The sequence below is a fragment of the Watersipora subatra genome, chromosome 4 (genome assembly GCF_963576615.1).
Source record: "Watersipora subatra chromosome 4, tzWatSuba1.1, whole genome shotgun sequence".
Lineage (NCBI taxonomy): Eukaryota > Metazoa > Bryozoa > Gymnolaemata > Cheilostomatida > Watersiporidae > Watersipora > Watersipora subatra.
In genome coordinates, this window is record NC_088711.1 from 13,726,963 (window position 1) to 13,747,017 (window position 20,055).

The 20,055-nt window shown below is 37.9% G+C and overlaps 1 protein-coding gene across 1 annotated transcript; it reads right to left on the bottom strand.

Annotated features, from left to right (window-relative positions):
* Nucleotides 1-30: 30 nt before the first annotated feature.
* LOC137393110 (methylglutaconyl-CoA hydratase, mitochondrial-like) lies at nucleotides 31-20,055 on the bottom strand. Its single transcript, XM_068079527.1, has 8 exons — nucleotides 18,746-20,055; nucleotides 14,693-14,760; nucleotides 14,423-14,510; nucleotides 12,986-13,165; nucleotides 10,539-10,658; nucleotides 3,081-3,205; nucleotides 1,709-1,807; nucleotides 31-254 (listed from the first exon to the last, which is right to left on the bottom strand). The coding sequence occupies exons 1-8, from the start codon at nucleotides 18,885-18,887 to the stop codon at nucleotides 177-179; spliced, it is 900 nt and encodes a 299-aa protein (XP_067935628.1). The 5' UTR covers nucleotides 18,888-20,055; the 3' UTR covers nucleotides 31-176.

A 20,055-nucleotide genomic window follows, 5' to 3' on the forward strand; every position in this document is an offset into this window, starting at 1 on the left:
TGAGTATGAGTGGTTTCTCAATGATTACCATAAATCTGTAGATGCTTTATTGTACACAATATATATACTAGAAGTGCATCTAATCAGCCAATATATGAATAAGTTACAAAAAGGTTCATGAGAGGTCAAATGTCATAGAAGGGCAATAGCAAACTCTTGACCGAAGCTGCCATGAATTATTCACCAGTGTACTGTGGCTTCCTTTTCTCTCGGAATGCTGTCAGGCCTTCAATTCTGTCTTTTGTAGGAATTGTCTAGCAACAGAAGTGCAAGAGTTTGTGCAGTTTACTATGATGAGCCGCAAATGAAGAACTGGCATGCTTTGACAAGACTAAACAAAGAGAGCAATCATGCTTAAATGAAGTTAATATAATTCAATACAAATAGCTGGAGGCAAGGAACGGAAAGAGAACCTTCCCCTTCCCTCAATCTGAATAGAGAATAGAGCAAATGAGGCAGCTTAAGGTGCAATATCCTGCATAGATCACGCTATTGTTGAACAGAGGCATCATTTATAAAAATCTATAATGCATATCTAAAACTTTATAGTTCAGATCGGATGATTGCCCAGGCATCCACAGCATTTTTCTTATCTGTTAAACACACGAGTCAGCGACCTTTTTTCCCATAAGAGTAGTAAGAAAGGATGCAAATGTATGACCACCGGTACACCTATGACAACGATTAAACTATTTTAAGTTATTTACTGTGTAAGCAATCCCCTGAAGATCGAGTATGTCTCCTTAGCTTACTGCAAACAAACATGTTCATGTTTTTAAAAGCATTGTCACACCAGCAATGTCTCTATGGTCTTGTCAGAATATGTCTGAGTCTAGTGGCAAGGAAATCTTGATGAGTGGAGACATGCCCAGTTGCAGAGTGCAATTTAAGTTTGGATGTCACTCTTGTCACCACAAATGGCCTTTTGGGGAGTTGAACCCCCAACCTGTTGTTTGCAGGTCTGATGTTCTAGACCGCTAAGCCATGAACAGCATTAATGTACCTCTCTTAAGGTACGGCCACACGTAACGATTTTATCGTTGGTTCTGACCGGAATCACGAAATGAACAAAAAACACAAAATTATTCGGCCGAAATTCACAGAATTGTCAGACCCGTGCATGCACACCGAAATCGTTGACGAAAAGCTTTTAGATTCTAGCAGTTTTGATATTTATATAGTCCAAGACACAAAACGCGACATGCAAAAAAATACTAACGCGACATGCAAAAAAATACTAACGCGATTTGGCAGAGTGAAGATGCCAAGTCTTTTTGCATCCTTTTTCGCAAATTTGTTATTATTGAGAGAGAAACGATTTGCAGCCATTCTGTTCAAACGATAAAGAACCAACAGTGGCGCAATAGAGTCAGTTGTATCGTATTTACTATGGCAAATTGCGTTAGTGTTTTTCTTGCGTGTCCTGTTAGGTGTTTTGGACTATATAAATTGCGAAAGCTGCTAGAATCGTGCTCGCTAATAATTTGTTTAGCCAATTAAAAGCGTTTTGTCGCTGATTTCGGAGTGCATGCACACCTCTGACAATTCTGTGTATTTCGGCCGAATAATTCTGTGTTTTTCGTTCACTTCGTGATTTCGGTCGGAACCAACGATAAAATCGTTACGTGTGGCCATACCTTAACTGTGGGGCATATATGACACAAACAGCATACCAGCAATCTACACCAATAGTGTAATATAAACATACCATAGCATAGCAGAGCTGCTCAATAGTGAGTGCTGTAGCCAAGCCTACATCATTTCCTGTGTTGATAGCTTGTTTAGCAGCTCGTAGTGCTATTGGACCCTGTCAAGTTAAGAATACTGAGTAATGTAAGCGGAATCCACTAATTGCGATAATTCACATCAAAATAATATAACTGGTCTGCCTCATAAAAGCTTCGTTGCGGAGACTAACACACCACTACAGGAATAGTCATGCTACAGTACGTCAGAGTAGGTAATATTGGAACAGAGTAGGTGGGCAAATTTTTACCATAATAATAAAAGCTGTGTCCATCTGAAACTGCGGTGAGATGTTGAGGAAAAGATTGCCATGAACAAGATTCGAACTCATGAGTTTTGTCATGAAAGTCTGACAGTCTAACAACTACACCAATCTGCCATGATCAGCTGTGTATGATTATACCGATATTTATTATCTGCGCTTCATTGGCACACCTGACCATCTTTAACAGTAGACTTCCAGGATACAAGCCTCTTCTAAAATCTTCACTATTAGTAGGAGTCGTGTCTGTCCGTATGTCCGACGCCACAATTGGATGTTGGGAAAAACATTACATCACATGAGATTCAAAGTCTGACATTCGTCTTAGCAGCCATGCAAGCTACCGTCTGCACCACTCGACCACCTTACCGCATTTCTGAATAGTTATGCAGATACTTATTACGCCGGACGATCTTTCACAGCTCACTAGACTGCCAGGGTATTCGTAGGTATAATACATTTATTGCTAACTTCAATCCATTGAAAACTATAAAAAATGAGTCCATGCTGAACAATTACTAGATAGATACACTCTTGTGCATGTTTTGATATCTATTGACTGCTCATATAGACATCAAACAGTCACATAGATGCAGCCTTCATCAAATTACTAAAAGTGAAATACAATGACCATGAGCTTCAAAATCACAAACAGCTATCAATTTAGTGTTTCTGTAAAGCCAAGCGCAAAGGGATGACCAACAGTATATACCTATGACAATGATTGAACTATTTCCAGTTACGATCAAAGTTAGTTACAGAAGTGAGTCATGTCTTTTTCAGTATTCTTTTTACAGAAATGACTGAAGAACTATAAGAGAAGGTGCGCAATTAACCAAGCGTGTCATACTGTTTTCTGTTCATTAACTCTGACAAGTTGGTCAAGTCAAAACTAATACATTCATTAGTGAATTTGCCGTTTATTTTCTTCTTATAAAGCTTTCCTAATTGAATAGAGCCAACAATACTTACGTACATTCAGTGATCTAATGGGTGAAACCCTTAGCTAATTGGGGTGGTAAGGCCCAAGTGAAAGATGATTGAAATAAACTTGCAGCTGTTATAAATCTACCTGCGGTACAATTTCCTGGGCTAACATGAGTGACCGTCTGTAGGCTGCATCACCTTCCTCATTTTGTGGCACCACATGGTTCACTATACCTAGCCTATGAGCCTCATCACCATCAATCACTCTACCTAGGATAAATAAACAATAGAGATATTTTTATTATTGTATATTGACTACCAAGAACAATGGTCTGTGATAAACTCTGAAACAGACTAACGGCAATCTGGAGAGAGTCAGACACTTGAAAAAAGATTTGGTATTAAATTTATAAAAAGATTTATACAGTAGATGCTGATATAACGTATACTTTCCATAAAGTGAATTCTACACATGGATATATAAACCTAGATTGGCCAATAGGGAAAAAGCCTGTCAGACTTAAATAGCACGACGTAACGTCATTGTATTGTACCTCATGCTTGACTGCACTGTTGTTAACAATGGAACTAATGGGGAGAAGGTGACAAAATCACATTTATTTTCACATAAAAACCTTCTCGTATACATAATCCAGTAAACTAAAGCAATTCTGTGATAATATCTGATAACCACCATAGATTAAAACTATAAAAGCTATGAAATGTTACACACAAATCATGAGCCATCAGGGCTTTATTTGCCACCTTCTATCCCCATTCTCTCTTTTCCCCTTCTCCAAAGAAGAAGTGAGAAGGGAAAAAGAGAGAAGGGGGAAAGGAGAGGGGGGCAAATAGCCAATCCACCCAAAGAGCCAGACTCTGGCTAGGTAAAAGACTAATATCATGTTGAACTAAACATGACTAAATATGATGAGCCTGTGAAGTTTTGATCTGATCAGGGAAATGGAATCAATGGCTTTCTTAGCTAAAGCTGGAACGAGACCAAGGAATGCAGGGTCGGACCAAACTCAGGGTCAGCATTAGGGCCAAGATCGGGTCGGACCGGGTCAGCACACCGATTTTTTATTCATTTAAGGTTAAGAGATAGTTCTATTACAGCCTAATGTTGTGACATCACTAAACTAAGATAAAAGAAACCATTATCACACCAATCATTATATTCTGTGGCTTGGTTTATAAATGCAATCTACAATTTATGGCTAGACATTGGTGGATCAATGCTATTCAATAGGTGATAGATTAATGGCATGATTTGGCTAGTGTTTTTATTACAGATTTTACTTTCAACTGCTATTATAATCAACAAGAGATTAGTTAAGAAATACTTTACAAATATAGAAATAGATAACCCAGCATAGTGGAAAGCAAAAATCCATCACTTCCCTAAAACTTCTGGTATTAGTGAAAGAAACTAAAAATAAAATAAATTTGCTGGATTGAAGGTTCTTAGACGCGCTTTTAAGTTCCTCAGGATGCCCTTGTTGTAAATGCCTCAATAGTATTGAGGTGGACTCTTCTTTGTAGCTTAAAGGTTGTCTTGCAACAAAATTCACATTACAGTTATTTGGTATCAAAAGATTCACCATGTCTTACTCTGTTGTGTTGTAGGTGCCAAATACGTGGAAATGTGATTATGAGCTCTTAAAAGCTCAAAAACGAAAAGCCGCCGTAGATTGGAATCTCTTTATTTCTCTGACGTAGTCATTACAGTTTGGTTATCGTCTTGTCACGTGATGTTCTCACGTGAATTGAAAAGCCATTAAAAAGCTCAATATAAAACTTATCATAGCAATAGTTTATGACAAACACTTCGGGTTTCACCAAATACCCCGTATCAAGTATAGATGCTCGCTACTTTACAGTTTTGTTTCGGCATTATTCAATCGTCAAGTCGTAATCTGATCCCGTGACCCAATACTTCGAAAATCATTTTTGCAGCACTTTTCGATTATCGCAGGTGACCAACAGACTTGTCATGATTATCAGACAATGATATGTACTCCTTCGAGCTAAGGTTAAAAAGTTTAACAATTTTTTACGGTAAGTTATAAGATATCAGTGCTAAAAGTGACAGCATTACAATGACGATAAAACAGACGCGTAAGAACAATAGACATGGTTTTATTGAATGCGTGAAGTATATTTGTGAAAATATTTCGACGAATGAGGTTGCATGAAAGTGTAAACAGAAACCATTCTGTAACAGCTACGTCCCATTTGAGCCATTTTGGAAAGCGAATCCAAACTACGGCGGTCTCGTGTGGCTGCGATTAACTGTTCGTTTTTGAGCTTTTAAGAGCTTGTAATCACCTTCCCATATATTTCACACCTACAACACAACAGAGTAAGACATGGTGAATCTTATGATACCAAATAACTGTAATGTGAATTTTGTTGCAAGTCAACCTTTAACTTGCTTTTGCATATTGTACAAATAACTTGGTATTTGCCTTTCGTGACTGGCTTCTTCATGAACTCCCAGACCATCGACATGTTGATTATTTCTTGCCGAAAAACGTTGTGAAACCTATAGTCCAAAGACTATTGTCGCAGACGTAAAAATATGGTCTTGACTCACCTTGTTTTATTTCGCCTGGTCCTTCCGCGCTAGGACTATATGCGACTCAATTTCAATCGCACTTAAAAAGCGATATACAACCGCTGTTGTTTAGCCATAAACCTACCCGTGTCTTTGTGTAGGAAGACCCGAGAGTCTGGTGACCCGACCCGGGCACCCCTGACCCGGTGGGTCAAGACCAGACGAGCTACCCGTGCCAGCTCTATTCTTAGCTTCATAATGCGCCCTAATCGAAATATATCTCTTTGCTATCTCACGAGCTAGGCTACTAGCTTGATGATTACACTTAAACAATAGCATGATGTTGAACCTCAGCAACTTCTCCATGGTGGCAATTAGTGCTAGCCTAGGAAAGTTTGTCACCAACCCAGCACTACTACGCAACACTCTCGTCGCTTTCTCACTATGGTTGCAAACCTCAATCGCCACAGGCAAAGACAAAGTCAAGCCACCACGATTCTTAACTGTGATTAGGGAATTCGTTGCTTGGTTTACATCAAAGTTGGTGACATCCACGATGCTAGTGATACAATCATTACACTTCAGCTTTGGTGTTCTAGCCAGCTACATAGCCAGCTGTAAAATAATCATTCTGTCTCATTTTTGACTTAAGACATACTTGCATACTCATCATATTTAGTCATGTTTAGTTTAGCATGATATTAGTCTATTTACCTAGCCAGGGTCTGGCTCTTTGAGTGGATGGGCTATTTGCCCCCCTCTCCTTTCCCCCTTCTCTCTTTTCCCCTTCTAACTTCTTCTTTGAAGAAGGGGAAAAGAGAGAATCGGGATAGGAGAAGGTGGCAAATAAAGCCCTGATGGCTCATGATTTGTGTACAATTCATAGCTTTTATAGTTTTAATCTATGGTGGTTATCAGATATTATCACAGAATTGCTTTGGTTCACTGGATTATGTATCCAAGAAGGTTTTTATGTGAAAATAAATGTGATTTTGTTACCTTCTTCCCATTAGCTCCATTGTAAACAACAGTGCAGTCAAGCATGAGGTACAATACAATGACGTTACGTCGTGCTATTTAAGTCTGACAAGGCAACCGATGGGAATAGCTATTAGTGGCCAATCTAGGTTTATAGATCTATGATTCTACATAACATAAAGAATTAATGTTAAGTTTTTGCTTCGTTTTCTTAAGAAATTTCATATAACATAAAGGGCCAAGTCAGTGCAAGTTCTCAAATTGGATTTGAATAATGAGTCCCATAGTTAGCGCTAAAAGTATAATTCCTCTTTTGCGGCACTCACGAGAGAGACTGACATTTAGTGTTATCTCTATAATATATACTAGAGCACCTGAAGTACCCGAGTACTGAATACTCGGGTAATAAAAAAGTCTTTGGACAGAAACTTTGTTTTTATTCAACATATACGTACAACATTTACGGTTCTAACTTTTAAACTTAATATCATGAGAAAAGTGTTTTGTGCTGTTCAAATAAATTAAAAGAAAAATAAAACAACTGTAAAGGTGTTTAAATGTGAGATAATTAGCAGGTGATAGCTAGACAGTTTGTTTTGCTAAAATGATTACAATGAAAAATGATTTGACACTGATACAATTATTACGAATTGGGAAAACAAAATAAAAATCACAAATATTTCGAACTAATAATAATAATTACATAAAACTGTGTGTATAAAATGGTTACTGTTGTAACCGAAGCTGTCCATCCAACTTTGAATACGACGATACTGGTACTTCTCGATACTGGTACAATAAGATATCGAACTTTTTTGTCCAATGCCTCGTCTGACCGAACGGAAAGGGAATGTAGAAGCAATTCCTAATCGAGATAATACAACAGTTCACATGTAAAAGTTTTAAATTTGATAGTTCTTAGCGATTGCCACGAGGAAGAACAAAAAATTGGGAGCTAATAATAAGACATTTGAAATTGAAACGTTACATTTCAAAATTACATATTAAAAATAGGTAATGAATTTTAAAATGACTTTAAGAAAGCAAAACAAACGCGAAAGGTACTATTAATTATTAATAAAAAGTGCATCCTCATTCAGCGATACTGTAGATGAAATAGCTATGAATGATAAGAATGGCTTAGCCTTGTGGGTGGGTGAACATGTCTGTAACCTTGCGGTTGCTATCTTCCTAGTTCAAATCCAGTACAAAGCGTAGTTTCTGTTCTTAAAACCTTTTCGCTAGAACTGGACAAACGACTATCTTTGAGATTTATATATACACTAGCTATGCCTCGCGGCGTTGCCCGGGTATTAAAAATCAGCTTATAAACAATGAGAATGATGAGAGTTGGCTACCGCTTGCTTGCTATTAGCCTGGCACATTGCCAATGGAAAATGGTATTAAAATCAACTTATAAACAATGACAAGTAATGAGAGTTGCTTGCCAATTGCTGGCAGGCAACTCTCCAGCAAGAGGCAGGCTATTGCCAAGTGGCCTGGCACATTGCCAATGGAAAATTCCAGTACCTTGCTAATAAGCGCTAGGCTTCTAATGACAGTATGCAATGACATCGAGTCAGGGTTGTCCAGCTACAGCTACTCTAATAATAGCTATGGCTGGACATACCCAAAACAGAAAACATACATACTCTGAGAAATATACATATATATATACATGTAGATTAATGCCCGGCGTTGCCTGGGAACAAAAAAATCTTTTCACAGAAAAGTTATTTTTATTTAACATATACATCATGACTTTAAAACTTCATATCATGAGTAAAATGCTTTGTGCAGTTCAAATAAATTAAGAGAAAAACTAAAACAACTGTAAAGGTGTTTAAATGTGAAATAATTAGCAAGTAATGGCTAAATAGTCTGTTTTGACTTGTTACAATGGTTACAACGAAAAGTGAATTAATACTGATACAAATAAAGCGAACTAATAAAACAAAATAAAAATCACGAATATGTTGAATTATTAATAACAAAGAGTACATAGATGTACGTCTTTAAAAAAGGTTACTGTTGCTGCAATAGCATCTATAAAAATTTTGAATACGACTATACCGGCACCTCTCGATAGTCGATACAGTCACGAATGTAAAAATAAAAAACTGAGATATAAAAATTAAGTACATCAGTGAAGCGCTTGAGGGTACATTGTCTGTTTGAACCGAGAGAGAATGTAGAGGCCATTCTTACTCAAGAATGTCCATGTGAACATTTTTTAGTGTTACAATTTTTAGCGATTGCCCCTTGCAATAACCGAAAATTGAAGATGGAAATTGTGCTATTACAGTTGCGCTGTATTGGAACATTTGAAATTGAAATGGCACAATTGCAACTTACAAATAAAGAAAAATAAACAATGAATTTTGAAATGAGTTTTATTTAAAAAAAGAACAAACAACAAAACATACATACTTCGCTTTAATCGCGATAAGGATACTGTATATGAGCTAAATCAGGTAAGAATGGCTTAGCCTTATGTTTAGCCATTATAGTTTAATTCCAGTGCAGAGGGAATTTTTCATTGCAAGAATTTAATCACTATAGCTAGACACAGCGACGACAGAAGACAAACAATAGATTCACAGACTATATAGAGTAGTACCCTGGCACTCTAGTGTCCTGTGAGACTTCATCAAGTGTGCCTATAAAGTGCATAACCTAAGTGGCTGCACAATTATTCATAAATACCTAAAGGTGGTCGATTGGTGCAGGTGCTAAAGTGTTGGTCTATCAAAACTGAATGTCATGAGTTAGCGTTTAATTGAAAGCTGTTGTTTATCCTAACCTCTGACCCTGGCGACGGAGAGACACTGCTCTTATTACAGTAAAGATATATTTCTGTTTTACATTATTTTAGAAAAGTACAATATTTATTATTTTCTCTTCCAGCCTCGACCTTTGTTTTAGGTTTGCTACAAGCAATGGTATTATCTCTACACAAACTAACAAGCCAAGATTTTTACCAAAAGCTGTTAGATTACTTATGACTTCAGCTAATATAAGCATTCTATAGTCAAACAATGTTCATTAGCTAGTTTGTGAGGATCCCTTGAGAGTGAGAACACCTGCATTAACAGGAAGTTTATTTTTTCTACTACATATAATTTTGAACTCTTTTAATGACCCTTTGTAAACGCGCTAAAATGAGCTCAATTGTTATTTTCCAGCAACAGCTAGTTGTCTATCACAACAGCTAATATATCTCACCTTCTGGGGCAAGTTGTACTAGTATTTGGAGCGGATCTCCCAACTATTGTGAGTGTTGGTACCATACATGTATGTTCAGTTCAACTAATGCATTTGCCTGTTTTTTGTTTTTTTTACTAATCACCCTGTTTATTTTAACATTTGTGAACATCATTTTTCTGTATACAGGGCACAATTAAATGAATAAAGCAAAGCAAGCAAATCTCAACCTATGAGAACACCTATTCATTGTCATCATCCATACATTCCAAACCAGATACTAGGACAATCTTGCTGTAAGAGAAGTGAAAGCATTTGATTTTAATTGACATTGAAGGTGTGCACCCCTTTTGACCTATCGTAAAATTACCGCAATCATGGACCCTAAACCGAGTAGTAGTGTTAGGAAACAAGAGTAATGTTGCAGATATTAACCAATAACAACTATAATTATTATAATTATAATAATTACTGTAGAGTCACTAAAGTAACAAGTCAAGTCTGGTTTTTTCCTTTTTGAAGGGCTAAAGCGGTTTATGAAAAGTTTATGAACACCTTAGAACGGATAAGGCAATTTGCATGTATTTTACTGTTCAACGTAAACGTTCCGGGATGGATTAGTTAAATTGTAGGAGTCTCTCTGTACTAGCATAAATATTCAACAACACGGCTACAGAATAATGTTCTATACATAGAAGCCAAAACATTAATTTAATTAGCACAAAAAAACTGCATGCACTGGGTAAAACAATGGTTACAATTTTAAAAACCCACAGAATTCACCAATATGTAAAACTGCAACAGGAAAAGAGCATGTTAAAAGAAGTAAAATGAACAACAATAGAAAGCTAACTGATTTACCTGTAAACAAAAGTTCTTTGGCTATTGCAGGTCCAACCAGTCTTGTAATGTTTTGTGTACCGCCCCCTCCTGGTATTATAGCCAGTTTGGTCTCTACAAGTCCCAGCTTCGCATTGTTCGCTGAAACAATCAACAAAACGATGACTGCTAAACCAGTGCGTGATCAAGTCTACAGATATACCTGCAAATCTACTGCAAAATGAGTGATACTATAGCAAGACTATAACTATCTTACCTCTGAAATTATTATGCTCTTTAGAGTCTCAAAAATTTTGTATAACATTTTATCTGAGGTAGATACGACCCGCAAATCGTCAGTTTTGTAAATCGAAAGGTTGGACCGTTTAACCGACATACTGTAGAGTTTACCAGAAGCTCATAATACAAACTTTTAAATGTCCAACTTTTGCTTTATTTTTGTTTTTATATGAAGGGTTTGCAACATATGGCAAAGCATCTAAAGATATACATGTAGATCAGTTAATTCAATTATGTAGTAATACTAAACACAAGCTAGGGGTTGTGGGCCAAGTTAAATGGGTTAAAACTGGTATAAACCAATACCATCAAGAATCCTTCCAAACTCTGTGCAAACGTCTCTAAACAACAACTTCAACTTTTTTGGCCTTCGTCATTAACACTAAACTGTTACTCCTATTAGCTTTGAAATAGGCAAGAAGCTTTTGAAATGCAAATATAGATACTCAGTTCCAAGTTACACAGATTCATATATGAATTAATGGTGTCAGTATGCTACAACAGCCAGTACCTTGAAGTTTATAGCAAGCAAGTGTTTGTGACCTGTAACAGCACCATTCAGATGGTAGACACTGACAATGAAAGCAAATAAAACATATTTCAAACAGAAAGCATAGTATTACTATTCTTTTGCAACTTGGATAATTTTTATGACTTGAAAAAGTCCTACTCACCAGATTTACTATTAAAGAAATACTCTTTCCACTATTTAATTTTATGCTGGCAATTGTGAACAAAGCCATGATCAACGACCTGAAATATTTTGATGCTAATGACACGTATCACATATCCTGATAAAAAACTGCTATCATCTAGTTTACAATAGAACTAGTTGGTTTATGCTAACCAAACCATCCAAAATAATTCTTTTGCACTTTGTTGGGCACTCTGTTGGGTATGATACTTATTAAATAGAGCTTCACTCTGCACATAAAAAAGAACCGTATTTCACTCGAATTAAGCAAAATACTAAAAGATTAAAAAAACACTTGAATGCTTTGTATCAACTTGAACTGCAGAAAACTAATAAAAAGAACATTCATGTATTTCATAGTTTTAAACTATGTAAGTGGCAAGTGATTTAAATAGTTTGAAGAGCCCCGGGATGATTATAGCAATATCTAACTGCTAGCATACTTTGTGGTAAATGATTATAGCAATATCTAACTGCTAGCATACTTTGTGGTAAATGATTATAGCAATATCTAACTGCTAGCATACCTTGTGGTAAATGATTATAGTAATATCTAACTGCTAGCATACCTTATGGTAAATGATTATAGCAATATCCAACTGCTAGCACACCTTGTGGTACATGATTATAGTAATATCTAACTGCTAGCACACCTTGTGGTAAATGATTATAGTAATATCTAACTGCTAGCACACCTTGTGGTAAATGATTATAGTAATATCTAACTGCTAGCACACCTTGTGGTACATGATTATAGTAATATCTAACTGCTAGCACACCTTGTGGTAAATGATTATAGCAATATCTAACTGCTAGCACACCTTGTGGTAAATGATTATAGTAATATCTAACTGCTAGCATACTTTGTGGTAAATGATTATAGCAATATCTAACTGCTAGCATACTTTGTGGTAAATGATTATAGCAATATCTAACTGCTAGCATACCTTGTGGTAAATGATTATAGCAATATCTAACTGCTAGCATACCTTGTGGTAAATGATTATAGTAATATCTAACTGCTAGCATACTTTGTGGTAAATGATTATAGCAATATCTAACTGCTAGCATACCTTGTGGTAAATGATTATAGTAATATCTAACTGCTAGCATACCTTATGGTAAATGATTATAGCAATATCCAACTGCTAGCACACCTTGTGGTACATGATTATAGTAATATCTAACTGCTAGCACACCTTGTGGTAAATGATTATAGTAATATCTAACTGCTAGCACACCTTGTGGTAAATGATTATAGCAATATCTAACTGCTAGCATACCTTGTGGTAAATGATTATAGCAATATCTAACTGCTAGCATACCTTGTGGTACATGATTATAGCAATATCTAACTGCTAGCACACCTTGTGGTAAATGATTATAGCAATATCTAACTGCTAGCATACCTTGTGGTAAATGATTATAGCAATATCTATCTAATATTGTCACCACAGAAGTCAATAAAAAGTATATCGAGAAAATGTAGACTCACAGGCTATTCTAATATCACATGTGAGAGACATCTCCATTCCCCCTCCTACAGCTATTCCATCTATAGCACAGATTGTAGGAACAGGTAGTTGCTGAAAGTTGGCCAACATGGCACGAAGACTCGAGACAAATGGTCCCACTTCTGATGGTGTCATTGTCGCCCTTTCCTTTAAATCAGCACCTGAAGATTGTAACATAACTCTCAAAATGTCAATGTTAGAAAAACCTTTGCCACGAACTTTTCAACACTGATAATAATTGTACAAGGTACATAACTTACCTCCTTTAAATACTAAAAACGCTGATAACAGTTGTACAAGGTACATAACTTACCTCCTTTAAATACTAAAAACGCTGATAACAGTTGTACAAGGTACATAACTTACTTCTTTTAAATACCAAAAACACTTATAGCAGTTGTACAAGGTACATAACTTACTTCTTTTAAATACCAAAAATTTCTGCTGCGGTACATTTGTTACCGAGCAAAAAGGACGCACATAAGAATAAGCGAAAGGCTAGACAAGTTGCCAGACTCTTTGCAAATGGTCGTAATTATCAGCTCATTCCCAAAAAACCACACAAATACAACAATTGAACTGTCTCACCATCATCGGCATAAAGAGTTATTCTACCAGAGCAGCTAGGGCAGATAATAGCTACTTTACATGTTTGTGCTACAGCCATAGCGACACAGTAGCAGGTCTATGTGTAGGAATAAGTTATGACCTTCCATGACAGCCTGTGCACCATTAGGCTGACAATAACAATGTGCAAGACAGTTTGGGTTTTGGGTTCTAGTGCTGTGAGTGATGTTTATGATCAACCGGTTCACCGGTTTACCAACAAGTATCAATCAATGTAGGTCTAGCAGAGGGCGAGTAGGTATTCAACATGGTAGTTGGAACGAGAAGTGAAATAATTAGACTCAACATATCTTGAAATAATTAGAGTGTAGGGTGAGTAAAACTACTCTACTCGCTGTCTAGCCTGTGAGCCCGTGTATATTATTCTGCAAACAGCTGAATAGGTTACACAAATGACTGAGCACTAAAAAGCAATTCTATTACACAAACCAGATCGGATCCTATGCCCATTATCCATGGTCTAAGAATAAGCTAAGGCTACAAGCAGGGAGGCAGTGGAACCTTGTTGCAACATTGCCAACTTCCAAAGACCATTTTAAAAACACTTACAGTGATGCAGACGAAACAATTTACAAGACAACTGCCTAAGTAAAGCTACCAGTACATTATATTGTTACTAGAATAATCTTCTCTGATATATATGTTTGATATAGCAAACATCATGGACAGTGTGTGGAACTTTAGGAAAGATAGCAGGACTGATTGAGGTGTGAGGTTCATAGTATTTCTAAAGACAATCCGAAACTGCAAGCTAAACCTATATACATGTAACTATACTATAATAAACCTACCTGCGCAGAACATGCCTGGGGCCATGCTTCTAAGTATAACTGCTCGCAGACTGGAGTCATGCTTGATGTCTTCCACTGCATTGCCAAACTGAAATCAATGCAAGAAAAAGTGACTCCAAAATGTGTCTTAATGATGCGATTATCAAATCTGTTTTGTGAATCTGTGTTATTGAGAAACTGGCTATGTCTTCAATATTTCTGCTGAATAAAAACAAACACCATAAAACAATCATTAGGTTAAAGATTTTAAAAGATGAAAATAGAATTTACCAAAGCTAACAAGTTCTTGCTGAATGCATTAACAGCCTTTGGTCTGTTCAATCCAATAACAACAGTGCCTGCAAAGCACATAACAAATGATATTTATAAATAAACACAATGAAACTTATTCTACAAAAAAACTTAAACCTATATGAAAGTGAATTGTTCAGATGCTTGTAAGGACATACGAATGTCATGAGCAAAGTACGAGTACGCAATAAGTAATGACACTATTGATTTTATAAAATACTGTTTACACTAAAAAATAATGCTTTGAACACCATCTAATACAGTTGGACATTTCTGCAAGCAAAGACAACTCCTAACAGCCACCCGGCTTCCTGTAGTCACATGCTTGAGATGGCTGACTGTCTAGAAAGTTGCACAATGGAAGAGCAGAGAGATACAATAAGATATTTCATGTCGAAGGAGTGAATGGGGCTAAACTACACAGCAGAATATCTAAAGTGCATGGCAGTAAGTAGGAATAGGTGCATGGGAGTAAGTGTATGAGAGTAAGCGTATGGGAGCAAGCGTACGAGAGTAAGTGTATGAGAGTAAGTGTACGGGAGTAAGCGTGCGAGAGTAAGCGTATGAGAGTAAGCGTATGGGAGTAAGCGTATGGGAGTAAGCGTATGGGAGTAAGTGTATGAGAGTAAGTGTATGAGAGTAAGTGTATGGGAGTAAGCGTATGGAAGTAAGCATACGGAAGTAAGCGTGCGAGAGTAAGCGCATGGGAGTAAGTGTATGGGAGTAAGCGTATGGGAGTAAGCGTATGGGAGTAAGTGTATGAGAGTAAGTGTATGAGAGTAAGTGTATGGGAGTAAGCGTATGGGAGTAAGTGTATGAGAGTAAGTGTACGGGAGTAAGCGTACGGGAGTAAGTGTATGGGAGTAAGTGTATGGGAGTAAGTGTATGGGAGTAAGTGTATGAGAGTAAGCGTATGGGAGTAAGTGTATGGGAGTAAGCGTATGGGAGTAAGTGTACGGGAGTAAGCGTATGGGAGTAAGTGTATGGGAGTAAGTGTATGAGAGTACGTGTATGAGAGTAAGTGTATGGGAGTAAGCGTATGGGAGTAAGTGTATGAGAGTAAGTGTACGAGAGTAAGCGTATGGGAGTAAGCGTATGGGAGTAAGTGTATGGGAGTAAGCGTACGGGAGTAAGTGTATGGGAGTAAGTGTATGGGAGTAAGTGTATGGGAGTAAGTGTACGGGATTAAGTGTACGGGAGTAAGCGTATGGGAGTAAGTGTATGGGAGTAAGCATATGGGAGTAAGTGTATGAGAGTAAGTGTATGGGAGTAAGTGTATGAGAGTAAGCGTATGGGAGTAAGTGTATGGGAGTAAGTGTATGAGAGTAAGTGTATGAGAGTAAGCGTATGGGAGTAAGCGTATGGGAGTAAGCGTATGAGAGTAAGTGTATGGGAGTAAGTGTATGGGAGTAAGCGTATGGGAGTAAGTGTATGAGAGTAAGTGTACGGGAGTAAGCGTATGGGAGTAAGTGTATGGGAGTAAGCGTACGGGAGGAAGTGTATGGGAGTAAGTGTATGAGAGTAAGTGTATGAGAGTAAGTGTATGGGAGTAAGCGTATGGGAGTAAGTGTATGAGAGTAAGCATATGGGAGTAAGTGTATGAGAGTAAGCGTATGGGAGTAAGTGTATGAGAGTAAGCGTATGGGAGTAAGCGTATGGGAGTAAGTGTATGGGAGTAAGTGTATGAGAGTAAGTGTACGGGAGTAAGCGTATGGGAGTAAGTGTATGGGAGTAAGTGTATGGGAGTAAGTGTATGGGAGTAAGTGTGTGGGAGTAAGTGTATGAGAGTAAGTGTACGGGAGTAAGCGTATGGGAGTAAGCGTATGGGAGTAAGCGTACGGGAGGAAGTGTATGAGAGTAAGCGTATGGGAGTAAGTGTATGAGAGTAAGCGTATGGGAGTAAGTGTATGAGAGTAAGCGTATGGGAGTAAGTGTATGAGAGTAAGCGTATGGGAGTAAGTGTATGAGAGTAAGTGTATGGGAGTAAGTGTATGAGAGTAAGCGTATGGGAGTAAGCGTATGGGAGTAAGCGTATGGGAGTAAGCGTATGGGAGTAAGCGTATGGGAGTAAGTGTATGAGAGTAAGTGTACGGGAGTAAGCGTATGGGAGTAAGTGTATGGGAGTAAGTGTATGGGAGTAAGTGTATGGGAGTAAGTGTATGGGAGTAAGCGTATGGGAGTAAGTGTATGAGAGTAAGTGTACGGGAGTAAGCGTATGGGAGTAAGTGTATGGGAGTAAGCGTACGGGAGGAAGTGTATGGGAGTAAGTGTATGAGAGTAAGTGTATGAGAGTAAGCGTATGGGAGTAAGTGTATGAGAGTAAGTGTATGGGAGTAAGTGTATGAGAGTAAGCGTATGGGAGTAAGCGTATGGGAGTAAGTGTATGGGAGTAAGTGTATGAGAGTAAGTGTACGGGAGTAAGCGTATGGGAGTAAGTGTATGGGAGTAAGTGTATGAGAGTAAGTGTGCGGGAGTAAGCGTATGGGAGTAAGCGTATGGGAGTAAGCGTATGGGAGTAAGTGTATGGGAGTAAGTGTATGGGAGTAAGTGTATGAGAGTAAGTGTATGAGAGTAAGCGTATGGGAGTAAGCGTATGGGAGTAAGTGTATGGGAGTAAGTGTATGAGAGTAAGTGTATGAGAGTAAGCGTATGGGAGTAAGTGTATGAGAGCAAGCGTATGGGAGTAAGCGTATGGGAGTAAGCGTATGGGAGTAAGCGTATGAGAGTAAGTGTACGGGAGTAAGCGTATGGGAGTAAGTGTATGGGAGTAAGTGTATGGGAGTAAATGTATGGGAGTAAGTGTATGGGAGTAAGTGTATGGGAGTAAGCGTACGGGAGGAAGTGTATGGGAGTAAGTGTATGGGAGTAAGTGTATGGGAGTAAGTGTACGGGATTAAGTGTACGGGAGTAAGTGTACGGGAGTAAGCGTATGGGAGTAAGTGTATGGGAGTAAGCATATGGGAGTAAGTGTATGAGAGTAAGTGTATGGGAGTAAGTGTATGAGAGTAAGTGTACGGGAGTAAGCGTATGGGAGTAAGCGTATGGGAGTAAGTGTACGGGAGTAAGTGTATAGGAGTAAGTGTATGAGAGTAAGTGTATGAGAGTAAGTGTATGGGAGTAAGTGTATGGGAGTAAGTGTATGAGAGTAAGTGTATGAGAGTAAGTGTATGGGAGTAAGCGTATGGGAGTAAGTGTATGGGAGTAAGTGTATGAGAGTAAGCGTATGGGAGTAAGTGTATGGGAGTAAGCGTATGGGAGTAAGTGTATGAGAGTAAGCGTATGGGAGTAAGTGTATGAGAGTAAGCGTATGGGAGTAAGTGTATGAGAGTAAGCGTATGAGAGTAAGCGTATGGGAGTAAGCGTATGGGAGTAAGCGTATGGGAGTAAGTGTATGAGAGTAAGTGTATGAGAGTAAGCGTATGGGAGTAAGCGTATGGGAGTAAGTGTGTGAGAGTAAGTGTATGAGAGTAAGCGTATGGGAGTAAGCGTATGGGAGTAAGTGTATGAGAGTAAGTGTACGGGAGTAAGCGTACGGGAGTAAGTGTATGGGAGTAAGTGTATGGGAGTAAGTGTATGGGAGTAAGTGTACGGGAGTAAGCGTATGGGAGTAAGTGTATGGGAGTAAGTGTACGGGAGTAAGCGTACGGGAGTAAGTGTATGAGAGTAAGCGTATGGGAGTAAGCGTACGAAAGTAAGTGTATGAGAGCAAGCGTATGGGAGTAAGTGTATGGGAGTAAGCGTATGAGAGTAAGTGTATGAGAGTAAGTGTATGGGAGTAAGCGTATGGGAGTAAGCGTATGGGAGTAAGCGTATGGGAGTAAGCGTATGGGAGTAAGCGTATGGGAGTAAGTGTATGGGAGTAAGCGTATGGGAGTAAGCGTATGGGAGTAAGCGTATGGGAGTAAGCGTATGGGAGTAAGTGTATGGGAGTAAGTGTATGAGAGTAAGTGTATGGGAGTAAGAGTATGAACACAAGAAATGTCTACAAATGGATAGAACGATTCAACAAGGGAGTACGAGTATGTCCATTACCAGCTAGATCTCCGTCGAGTCTCTCCACAACCAACTCAGATGGATCAGTCACCTTAAGCGCTGTTGAATAGCGGAGAACACTGCATGGTTGACAAACCGCTCGGCCAAGTGAATTGCAGAGATGTGTGAATCTGAGAGCCATGGTTAAACTGATGGATAGCAAATAATATTGACATATTGTGATGATGAGTTAAAAATTACCATATTATATATTGCAAAATATACTAAAATAACCAAAATTTTTAAAGCAATTTTCAAGCGTTTACCGGTACATGCAAATACTGACCTAAATAAAACGGTTATAAAAGTGTAAGAGATGTTGAAACTATAGAATGACACATTGATATACATAAATGTGTAAATAAAAATTCTATTCCTGGTCATAAAATGTTTGTTTGCAGCTTGAAAGGTTTCCACAATCTTTCCATGGTCATTACAAAAATTTCAATACATTAACATGCATTGTGTGTGATAGCGTAGCAACGAGATTGCTGTCATTTCTCTTTTTCAAATATGGTGCTGGTAGCTAGACATCACTAATATATGCCTGCTTGCCTTCTGATAGAACAGACTGTAAATGAGATGGCGGTGCTCACTCAGACATATTCAAGGGATCACAAAACAAATTGCATATTTAGACATGTTGGACATGAACAAGGAACGGAAAAACTCATCTATTGTAACAGTTTTTAGCTTTAGTTAGAATGTTTCTACAAGTTTCAAGAAAGTGTTCTTACACTATTTCTTAAACTACTTCTGTCTCAATTAACACTTACCTAGTCTTCTTGCTACTGAAAGTCTATGCTGTTGTGATACTAGGGAGTTACCAATATCAGATGTAAGCGTTGAGCTACTGCACTGAGCTGTATCAGAATAACGAACAGAGTTTTATGATTTAAATATTGTAGCTTTTGAATAGTTAGGAGGTTACCTCAGTTTCAAAAGCAGATATGCTTACAGCTCAGCAAAAAATAACTTTTTGAAACAGAGGCCAACAGTTTAAATATTTTTGTAGCCACTACCATCAACACCACAAGCCTTGTAGGGTGAGAGCGCTAAGCCTACTAGTAAGAGTAAATTGTTCCGATCACATACCGTAAAAACTCTAATTGAACGCCCCTCTAATTGAACGACACCTCTATTTGATCGCCATTATGAGGAAAGGGTTGAAAAATGGAGCCTCCCTCTATTTGAATGCCACCTCCATTTAACCGCTACTTTGACTATCTTTGATCTTTACGTACCCATAATATCAAGTGATCAGTAGAAAGTGTCCACAAAATCGTATTAATAATGAATCGTTTACATTA

Coding starts and splice junctions, on each gene's coding strand:
- LOC137393110 (XM_068079527.1), bottom strand. CDS start 18,887: ATGGCTCTCAGATTCACACATCTCTGCAATTCACTTGGCCGAGCGGTT. Junction 3,206..10,538: donor CAAAGAACTTTTGTTTACAG/GTAAATCAGTTA, acceptor TATTTATCCTAG/GTAGAGTGATTGATGGTGAT. Junction 255..1,708: donor AGCAGCTCTGCTATGCTATG/GTATGTTTATAT, acceptor TTCTGTTGCTAG/ACAATTCCTACAAAAGACAG.